At 38.4% G+C, this 11,806-nt stretch overlaps 1 protein-coding gene across 1 annotated transcript; it reads right to left on the minus strand.

Annotated features, from left to right (window-relative positions):
• Positions 1–6,542: 6,542 nt before the first annotated feature.
• Positions 6,543–7,591, minus strand: LOC133261286 (olfactory receptor 51I1-like). Its single transcript, XM_061439788.1, has one exon. It carries the CDS (start codon positions 7,476–7,478, stop codon positions 6,543–6,545), a length of 936 nt encoding a protein of 311 aa, XP_061295772.1. The 5' UTR covers positions 7,479–7,591.
• Between the last annotated feature and the right edge of the window lie 4,215 nt (positions 7,592–11,806).

The following is an 11,806-nucleotide window of genomic DNA, read 5'->3' on the forward strand; positions in this document are numbered from 1 at the left end:
GAGTGGGTTGCTACACCCTCCTCTAGGGAATCTTCCCAACCCAGAGATTGGACCCAGGTTTCCTGCATTGCAGGTGGATTCTTTACCAGCTAAGCTACTAGGGAAGCCCAGCATAAGATATGGGATAATGTCAGTAATAGATGAATAGAGATATTTTTGATAAGTATCTAGATATCTAGTATCTAGATATAAGTATCTAGATATCTAGTATCTAGATATAAGTATCTAGATATCTAGTATCTAGGCAAAAGGTCACTATATAAAAACAGTGAAAAATACCTGATAAACATATATGGATATATAAATAATTGAGTTCCAAAGCAAGCCTGAGAAGTGGTGATGACCAGAGCCTGGAGCAAGAGTCCAAAAAAGTTAAACTGGAAAAGAATAGAACTTGGACACTCACTGGTGTTAGCTGTTTTGGGCTTTGAAAGGACTAGGAAGCACCTTCACAGATTATGCGTAAAGGACAGAATACAGTAGGAACCAAAGTTGGTGTATTAGTATGGAGACTTTCAGGCTCGTGAAAAGACTGCCATGATGGTCTTCACAATCTCTCAACTCACAGTTCTCAAAGACAACTGATCTGACCCACTGGGACTTCTTTCTGGCCAGACAAATCTCTGAATACATTGCAACAAAAATAGAAACCTAAGCAGACTGTCAAGGAAGATTTTCTTGGGCAGGAGAGGAAGGCAAGATAAAATGGGGAAAATGATAAAATGACTTCTCTAAATTGAGTCCGTTTGAAGCTGAGCACTGTCTAGATCAGGAATAACAATAGAGTTCTAGACTGGCAGGGTAGGAGGGGCTCTACAAGCATTTTTCAACTCATTGATCCGACACACAGACACATACCCACACACATATCTACTCACATGTTTGCACATGTACATAGTTCCATCCTTGCTGAAATCCTGTCTGAACTTGCCTGATGTGAACTATTATCCAACCACTGCTGAATATACGACCTTGGCAACACAGATCAACTGCAGGTCAAAAAACATACTTTCTCCTATAAGTAGTCAATGCAATCACCAAATGCCCTGGTCTTCTCTCTAAGCTAGTTAAATTATGTTAAGTGCTGCAAAAGGAAAGTTCATAATACAATTAGAAGGAACTAGAAGGAATAAACCTACTTTATTCTAAGAGTCAGGGAAACTTACTTCAGAAAATAACATTTCAGCTATTTCCCAAGGAATTAATGGACTTTTTTCAGGCTAAATAGAGAATTTAACTGTAACAAAATATAGAAAAAATTACTACACTGTGAGTATATAAGGCCCTACATTGTCAAAGACTAAAAGAAATAATGGAGGAAGTGAAAACTGTTGATGTAATATGATACCAAAATTGTTTATTTTTCCCATAATTTTTACTCTCATGAAAATATGAGAAGAAAACATGAAATAAAAGACCATTGTCTGCCTAAATCCAGGATCCTTGTGCACCTGTCTTGGTCTGATGCAGTTTACCTCAGTAAATATTAGCTTGGGGAAAACTCTGTGTCATGGGTTGTACTAAAATTTAAGGCATGGAAATTCAGGGACACATTATTGACCTCAAGAAATTATCATGTATATCAGAACTTCCTTTGGTTGAGAAACTTGAGAGATACTTCTGAACCTTACTTGTAATGGTCTTTTCCCTGTTCTCTCCTCACTTCCAGATGGCTAACATAACTTTCTTAACCCTTTCAAGGACCAAATATAGGTCTGCCTCAGGATAGAATCTGTCTGTCAATGCAGGAGATGCAAGAGACTCATGTTCGATCCCTGGGTAGGAAAGATCCCTTGGAGAAATGCAAGCAATCCACTCTGATATTCTTGCCTGGGAAATCCCAAGGACTGAAGAGTCAGATGCAGCTGAGCACACACCACTGAGTAAAGTGGCTCTTCTATGTGTAGCCTCACTGTACTCTTAATCCTACTGCACCCTACTTCTTGCCTATCTCACTCCCAATGACCTGATATTGGAAAGGACAGTCTTGAAGGATACTTGAATCTAGGGTTTCCCTTCCCCTGTTAAAAGCTGTCTTCCCTGCTTCTTCATGCTCTCTTTTGTTTTCTTTCTTTTTTCCCTTACCTTTATTATTATTCTTTTGCTTTTTTTCATTCTTCCTATCCTCAAGAATCTTCTCAGACAAAACTCAGATCTTTTTAAAGAAGATATTAAAAGGCAATTATTCCTCTGAGTTTAGGATTTGTATGACAGGAGTGTTTCAGTTTTAGAGAGGTTAAAAGGCATAATTTAGTCTATTGCACACATAAGAAACAACAAATCCTTAGAAAGAAAAGTATGCGATCTAGTTCATGCTACATCTCTGAAAGTGAACAGAATTAGAAATGAATGCTACATGCTTTACTTACTTAAGCACTTGTGAAGCTTCATTTATTTATGTTTAAAGAGAGAGATATGAATACCTACGTCTCAGAGTGACTCTAGGTGTTTAATGTGAGCTTTGAGCAATCACTGAATGTTACTACCCCTTGCTCTTTCTACCTCCACCCTCAGGCATTATCAGAAGGAACCATCCAAAGTCAGTTTGCCCCCACATTTCTATTAATATTGATATACTTTTGTCACTGTCTCACTCATACTCAGACCATATCTGTGAGGGAAGCAAGGACACAAGGACTTCCCACTTAACAGATGAGACTATAAAGAAGATATATGCATTGCATGACCAACTGAAGACAGTACGATGACTAAGCTCTTTCTGAAATCCATGACAGTTGGATGTTTTTATTTTGTTCTTCATCTGCTACCAAGTTTAGAAAAATCTTCTCATCCTGTCACATAGGCTCAGGAAGCTAGAAAGATGGCCAGTGACTATGGAAATATCTAGAGGGCAAATTGTGGGGTAGAGTTGAGGCTCTTGGCAATTGCTTCTGAAAGCTGCTTCAGGAGGCAGGGCTGGAGATTATGGGCTTGAGTACTCACCACAAACAGACCTGACCTCTGAACGTCAAGTAGGACTAGGGAGCTCAGTTTACCAAGTCCCAGCCATCTTAGCTTTAATACTTCCCTTATCCTAGGGGGATGCTGTGCCCTTCTTTGTCAGCTGATCAGCTCTGGTGAGTGGAGGAAGAGAGAGGGACTTGGGTTCCCTGAGGAGAAATTACTTAGCTAATTACATCGCTTCTTTTCAATGTCCAGGGATCCTTGAAAGAAACAAGCAAGTGTACTGAGTCAGTACTTCTGTGAAGTGAGTATAATAATAGTAATAATAATTGAATGCATCCTGTATGAAAATGAGATAATTCATATATACAAATTGCTTAGAAAATTGTCTAGATTATCAGAAGTACATCATAAGGGCTAGCTATTATTATAACTATTACAAGAAAATTATATCCCAGAGAAATTATATATTCCTCTACTATGATCATTGACTATGGCTTTTGCAAATATATATTTAATATATAAGGAACAGGGTACAAAAATGTTGATATCCATAAATATCAAGGATGTTTAATATCAGGAGATGACAGGATCCAAGGGGTTATATTATTGTGAGAAAAAGTTCCAGATTGAGTTAGAGTCAAGGGAAGGGGAGATTGGTCAGAAAGGTATAATGAATAGGGCTTCCAAGCATAAAATGACTGTGGAAGAGCTAGTAGAAAATGAGCATTTCCAGAATCCAATGTTAAAATGATTTAAAATTGCTGAGCAAAATGAGTTTTGATTATATGTAGATGGCTACTTCATTTGCTAATTTTCTGACTGACAAGAGGGAAAAAAGAGTTGGCTTAAAAATTCTACCATTTATAGAACCTTTTTAAAATTATTGCGGTATAGTTGGTTTACAATGTTGTGTTAGTTTCTGCTGTACAGCAAAGTGGAATATATATATATATATATATATATATATATATATAGAGAGAGAGAGAGAGAGAGAGAGAGAGAGACTGCAGCCCACCAGGCTTCTCTATCAATGGGATTCTCCAGTCAAGGATACTGAGGACTACTGATCAGGAAAAAAAAAAAAAAAAGTGTGAGTATGACTGCTTATTGGCAATGTACCTGGTCAATATAGTGCTATAATTGCAATATATAGTGATTCTTCTAATGGTTCTGGGAAAAGGAAATTGAAAAAAAAATTCTGGAAATTATTCACCTTTTTAGATGCCATTAAGAACATTTCTAATTCATGGAAAGAGGTCAAAATGTAAACATTAACAAGAATTTGAAAGAAGTATTAACCCTCATGAGTAATTTGGAGGGGTTCAGGACTTCAGTGGAGAAAGTAAGTGCTGATATAGTTGATTTAGCAAGAGAGCTAGAATTAGAAGTGGAGCCTGCAGATGTAACTAAACTGCTGCAACCTCAAGATGAAAATTCAATGGACGAGGTGCCACTTTGCATAGATGAGCAAAGGAAGTTATTTCTCAAAATGGAATCTACTCCTGGTGAAGGTGCTTTGAAGGCTGTTGAAATTAAAACAAAGAATTTAGAATATTACATAGACTTAATTGATAAAGCAGTGGCAAGGTTTGAGACTGACTCCAATTTTGAAAGCAGGTATACTTTGGGTAAATTACTATCAGAAATCAAACATATTATAGAGAATTGCTTCATAAAAGGAAGAGTCGACTGATGCATATTAACGTACTTTACAAAATTGCCACAGCCTCCCCAAACTTCAGCGACCACCACCCTGATCAATCTGCAGCCATCAACATGGGGGCAAACCCCTCCAGCAGCAACAAAATTAAGACTCACTGAAGGTTTAGCTAATCATTAGCATTTTTTAGCAATAAAATATTTTTATTAAGGTATGTGCATTGTTTTTTTGACCTAATTCTATTGCACACTTAATAGACTATAGTATAGTATAAACATAACTTTTTGTATACTGAGAAACCAAAAAAAATTGTGTGACTTGCTTTATTGTGATATTACTTACTGTTGTCTGGAACCAAACCCACAATATCGCCAAGATATGCCTATATATTATATTATGAAATCATGTATTGACCTTTTTATTTTAGTAGTAAACAAAATATGTTAAGAGAAAAATAACCTTGATTAGAAACAAAATTCAGATATAGCCTAATGAAGTAAAAAATAAAAATTATCCATATCTTTCTTTGGGTGATATAAACATAAGAGATAAGGAAATATGTGTAGACCTTTATTCATTCATTCAATAATTAATTTATTCATCTACCAAATATTTACTGAGTAGCTAGTATATTTCAGGCATGTCTGGAATCACTGGAGGTACATAATGAGAAGAGAAGACAGAGTCCATGCCTTATTTAAATTAAAGTGTAGTGGACCAGAGAGGCATTTAAAAGATAAAGCAATATAAAAATAATTTCTTGATTACAACTGTGATGTGTGGTATGAGACAAACAATAAGAAGTAAAAAATATGACTAGTCCTCATAGCCACGAATGCTACTATGGGAAAGATAGAAACAGGCCCTTAGGAATCCAAGAAAAATAAGGTATCAGAAAAATTTCCCTTCCCATATTACCCTGCTAACATTCAGTCTACAATGACTCAGACTCAGTCAGCTTCTAAAAACCTAACATTTCAAAGTCTCAAGTGGACAAAGGATATCCTAGCATTAGCAAACTTATCCCCTCTGCTTTCCATGTCATCATCTTCATGAGAAATTCTTCCAATAAGGTCTTAGCAGGAGAATTAGTCTTATTCCCCAAAGTCAGTATTCCTCAAGAAGTTTGCAGACTCCTGATTCACAAAACTCTTCCATCTAGATTTATTCTCAATACCTATTCTCAGTTATAGGACTTTGGTTTTAGTACCTAGCTTGATTCTAATTGTCCCAAAGTTTGAACAGGTTTCCAGGATAAACACAGATATAGGATCTGTCCACACTATGAAATATTCTCAGGAAAAAAATCCAGATGTATCAGCAACAAAGAAATAACAAATCACACACACACACACACACACACATTTGATAATACTTTTTGTACAACAATTTGACCACATAAAAATAGCAATTTGTTGGTATATGTAACAACACATACTAAATTGATAACAGTACTAACTCTTTTGAAGGAGTCAATGATATTGTGAAGAGAGGAGCAAAAGGAATTCTCACTTTATGTGTATTGCTTATAAAATTTGAAGAATGACATTCAACACTCTCTTTTGTTATAAACATAATAAAATCCTCCTGTTTCAGACAAATTCTTTACCATCTGAGCCACCGAGAAAGCCTTGGGTACATACGTAATATATACATTATATGTATATATACAACAAAATAGAAAAAGCATGAAAGTATGAATCTAGGGCCGTGCTAAGATTTGGAATTTCTGTGTTAAAGAGTAGGTGCCTTTTAAGCTGACACATAAATAGTTGACAAAACAGTAAACAGTACTATTTTAGATGACAACATGGAGTACAGGAAAATGAACACTCTCTAATACATATTCATTAACATGCAGCTTTATCAAGCTTTCCAACTTTGAAGGTGATGAGTACTTTCTCCCTCCCTGGACCCCTTGGATGATGACACTGAATGCTTTGAGGGTAACTCTCTCATTGCCCCAACTCCTTTCTTATTTTCTTTGAAGAAAGAGTCGGATTAGCCCCTGGCGAATCTGCTTGGTTTTAACACTGTAGATGATGGGATTGAGCACAGGAGGCACCAGAAGATAGACGTTGGCCAGGAACAGACGGACAGCAGGTGCAGCCTGCTTCACAAAGCGGTGCACCAGGGCCACACTGATCATGGGCACGTAGTACACGAGGACCGCACACATATGTGAGACACACGTGCCAAGGGCCTTCCGTCGTCCCTCCCCTGAGGAAATGCCCAGCACTGTGTACAGGATCAGCATATAAGAGATGACGATGAGCAATGAGTCCAGTCCAAAGGTAGAAGTCACAATGCAGAGCCCCAGAATGCTGTTGGGGCGAGTGTTCCCACAGGGCAGCTGGATTAGATCTGAGTGAAGACAATAGGAGTGGGAGAGGACATTGTGGCCACAGAAGGGCAGATGCTTCAGGAGAAAAGGCAATGGAAACATGAGCGTCACACTCTTTAGTCCGAGAACAGCAGCAGACCCAGCAATACGGGGCAGGGTCAGGATGGCGGTGTACCGAAGTGGGTTGTAGATGGCCACAAAGCGGTCCACAGACATGGCCAGCAGAACTCCTGACTCCATGATGGAAAATGAATGTATGGAGAACATCTGCAAAAGGCAGGCTTCAAAGCAGATCTCATTGGCACCAAAAAGGAAGATGCCCAGCACAGTGGGCAGGGTAGAAGCAGAGACACCAAGCTCTGCAAAGGCTAGCATAGCTAGGAATAGATACATTGGCTGGTGGAGGGAGGTATTTTTCTTGATCACTGTCAGAATCAGACTATTGCCCACAAGAGCCACAAGATACATGGTACAGAATGGAAAGACAAACCAAGGGTACAGGGTCTCCAGGCCAGGGAGACCAGTCAGCAGAAAATATTTTGGGGTTAATTGACTACTGTTGAACATTTTCCTATGTCTGGAGTCTGGGGAGCTTGACCTAGGCAGGTGCCAAGGATGCAGCCTAGGGTGAGACACAGAAAGGTTAAGAAAGGCTGAAAAGGATCTGAAAATTGCCTGCCTAGTACTATCTGCAAACCTATACCACTTCTCCTATCATGACCAGCTCCATTTGGTCTTCAATACTAAATAAAAATGTGGAGTCATCTTTGAAAATAGATATAACTCCAGAATAAGGAAATCCGGTAGAATATTTTATAATTCAAAATTAAAATTAACCCCTTAGTGATGTCACTGTGTATATTTGGTAGGAATTGCCTGTTTCTCATGTCTCTACGAAGAGATGGTATTGTATAGTTTAAAGAAGGTATCAGTGGAAAGAAACTGACATAAAGAAAGCTATAATCCATCAGATATTCTATAGATCCTGGTTAGAGTATGTTGGATTTTAAGTGACTAATGGGGATAGGAGTTAAGAATAAAATTACTTCGGTGTTAATATAGAATCTATACTTCTGCTGCTGCTGCTGCTAAGTCGCTTCAGTCGTGTCCGACTCTGTGTGACCCCATAGACCGCAGCCCACCAGGCTCCGCCATCCCTGGGATTCTCCAGGCAAGAACACTGGAATGGGTTGCCATTTCCTTCTCTAGTGCATGAAAAGTGAAAAGTGAAAAGTGAAAGTGAAGTCGCTCAGTCATTCCCGACTCTTTGCGATCCCATGGACTGCAGCCTACCGGGCTCCTCCATCCATGGGATTTTCCAGGCAAGAGTAGTGGAGTGGGGTGCCATTGCCTTCTCCGATAATCTATACTAGAAATTCTAAATGTCCATGCCTGCCCTTCCAAGTAGCATCAGAGACTACCCTCCATTGGAGAATTGTCTACCTTTACCTGACTCAACATCCTTAAAAGGGGCTCAAATCTCTATGTTCATTTCACAAACTCTCAGGGGTCCTCAACCTCCAGGACCTAATGTCTGATCATCTGAAGTGAAGCTAATGTAATAATAATAGAAATAAAGTATACAATAAAAGTAATGTTCTTGAATTATCCCAAAATCATCCCCACCCCAGTCTGTGGAAGAATAGTCTTCTACAAAACTGGTCCCTGGTGCCAAAAAGGTCGGAAACTCCTGTGATTACTTTGCTTCTTATACATCATTGGAAGAGTATAGAAAAAAGACAGTGTTATAAAAGTTAATAGAAAGACGTTTCCACCCCTTAGAATTCTTATTAGTGGGAAAAATACTCTATTCATTGGAAAATTCTTCTTCTGTTGTCAATCTACACATTACTGCATGGTTAATCAATGTTTGCTACGTATGTAAGTACAGCAAGCAAAAGTCCTAGAATATGTTCCCTTTATACCATGTTTCTTTTCTTTGTTTGATAAAATATTTTGCTTTTATTTGGAAATACAAGAGCTAGATGTCTTCTAATACACCATGTTTCTGAAACAGGAATAATGACAAACATCTTTATCCATAATGGCCCAGCTTAGTAGTGTGCTGTCTTCTGACCCTGTCCTGGGAAGGCAACTTGCATCTGTTTATATTATCCAAGAGAAAGATGTCTGTTCAGGACAGAGGAAAACAACCTCTGCATAACAAGGAGACATATCTATGAGGAAACAAACATCAACACCTCAGGATAGAAGGTCAATCAAAATCTCTGTTAGAAAAAATTATGAGAGGAATAAAATGTCTCTCTTCTCAGGTCAAGAAAACAGATCTGATCCCCCACTGGAAACAAAAAACTACATGATATAGGGGAAAATGCACTGGAAATAAAGAAGCTGCAGGTATTGAAAGGTGAGCTACAGTTGAATCCACAAACATGATTTTAAACCCTTGATTTCTATTAATAGTTTCTAGAGGGCTATTCTTTGAGCTGTAAAATGGAGATAATTATAATATATACATCCATAGGCTTGTTTTGGGGCTTAAATAAGTCAATGTAAGTGGATCATTAGCGTATGATGCACTTTTAATAAATGTTACTATTGTTGATGAAATAATAATAATGACAATAATAATATCAATACAAATCAGGCATTTAATTTTTATAAAATTAGTTTTTGTGTAGGCTTTTATCCCCCCTCTTTTATGAGTAATATTCAGTTTTCTTTTGCAATTAAGCCATTTCTTAATTGCTTCAATTTTTCTGGTTGATGACACCAACTTTATATCTTTATCCTAAGATACATTACAAGTATCTGGAATGTCTCTAAGAAATCATTTGACCCTGCTTCCTGATTCATCAAGGGCACTTCATCTCACACATATTAAAAAGTCTGCTGCTTTCCATAGCTCCTCTGTGCATTAATAACAAAGAAGTAGAAAAATGTTTGCGTGAAAAAAGAGTCATTACTTAGAATCATCAGTACTAAGTGTCACCTGCTGGGTAAAAGGAAGCAGCTAAGGCTTGAGAAAGAATATGCTTGTCCATAACATATACTGTGGGGAGGGAAAAGTGGTCTGGAATCCAGCCTAAGCTTCAGGTTGGTCATTCTCATCTTCTGTGGCCTAGTGTGTTAATTTTGGAGACATTAAGAAAAAGGTAAAAGGAATTTCCTGGCAGTCCACCGGTTAGGTCTATATGATTTCACTGCCAAGGTCCCAGGTTCAATCCCTAGTCAGGAAACTAAGATCCCACAAGCCATATAGCATAGCCAAAAAAAAAAAAAAAGTTCAGAGGGTTACAAAGAGTTGGACACAACTTAGCAACAAAACACAAAATACAATACATTTTTCAATAGTAAATACTACAGTACTATGACATGGAACAACAGACTGGTGGTTCCAAATAGGAAAAGGAGTTCATCAAGGCTGTATATTGTCATCCTGTTTATTTAATTTATATGCAGAGTACATCATGAGAAACGCTGGACTGGAAGAAACACAAACTGGAATCAAGATTGCTGGGAGAAATATCAATAACCTCAGATATGCAGATGACACCACCCTTATGAGAGAAAGTGAAGAGGAACTCGAAAGCCTCTTGATGAAAGTGAAAGTGGAGAGTGAAAAAGTTGGCTTAAAGCTCAACATTCAGAAAACGAAGATCATGGCATCTGGTCCCATCACTTCATGGGAAATAGATGGGGAAACAGTGGAAATAGGGTCAGACTTTATTTTTGGGGGCTCCAAAATCACTGCAGATGGTGACTGCAGCCATGAAATTAAAAGATGCTTACTCCTTGGAAGGAAAGTTATGACCAACCTAGATAGCATATTCAAAAGCAGAGATATTACTTTGCCCACAAAATTTCGTCTAGTCAAGGCTATGGTTTTTCCTGTGGTCATGTGTGGATGTGAGAGTTGGACTGTGAAGAAGGCTGAGCACCAAAGAATTGATGCTTTTGAACTGTGGTGTTGGAGAAGACACTTGAGAGTCCCTTGGACTGCAAGGAGATCCATTCTGAAGGAGATCAGCCCTGGGATTTCTTTGGAAGCAATGATGCTAAAGCTGAAACTCTAGTACTTTGGCCACCTCATGTGAAGCAGTGACTTATTGGAAAAGACTCTGATGCTGGGAGGGATTGGGGGCAGGAGGAGAAGGGGACGACAGAGGATGAGATGGCTGGATGGCATCACTGACTCGATGGACGTGAGTCTCAGTTAACTCTGGGAGTTGGTGATGGACAGGGAGGCCTGGCGTACTGCGATTCATACGCCAGGCCTCCTGGGGTCACAAAGAGTCGGACACGACTGAGCGACTGATCTGATCTGATCTGATACCATGAGTGGTTGGTTGACTCCAACCCCTCATGAAGAATATTGGATGTGGAGGGTCAACTATAAGTTATATGTAGATTAACCCCCATGTTATTCTAGGGTCAATGAATACTATCTTTTTACTTCATTACATGTGAGAATCTATTAATATAGAAAGCCAGAGATCAATGCTAATGGATAAGGTGTGAAGGTTGAGTGGGAATTTTTAAATGAGAGGTTAAAGTCTGCTGTTTAGTGAGGAAGAGGGCAAATAAGAATTATGGGAAAAGAAAAGAAAATGCATCGATTGAGCACTATGTATCAGGCACTCTGGAAGGGTTCCCTGTGTATGTTAGCTTCATGTATGTCATCTTTTTTTTATCATCTAAATGCTCAAAACGACCAAATCACACCCAATTTACAACTTGAGGGAGTGAGAAATTGGCATTTAAATTGACTTTATAAAATCACTGTTGCAAAACTTAAAGTTAGGAGAGGAGAAAGAAAAGAAGAAAAAAAATACAGAAGAAAAGCCATACAAGGAAAATAGAGTTAACGAATAAGAAGGGGATGAAGAAAAGGCCAATCAGCCAGAGAAAGAAATGAACTGGTGAAGTGTAGG

Source organism: Bos javanicus, chromosome 15, assembly GCF_032452875.1.
Source record: "Bos javanicus breed banteng chromosome 15, ARS-OSU_banteng_1.0, whole genome shotgun sequence".
Classification (NCBI taxonomy): Eukaryota; Metazoa; Chordata; class Mammalia; order Artiodactyla; family Bovidae; genus Bos; species Bos javanicus.

What these genes read in the sequence shown, in the direction of transcription:
- LOC133261286 (XM_061439788.1), bottom strand. Translation starts at nt 7,478, where the DNA reads ATGTTCAACAGTAGTCAATTAACCCCAAAATATTTTCTGCTGACTGGT.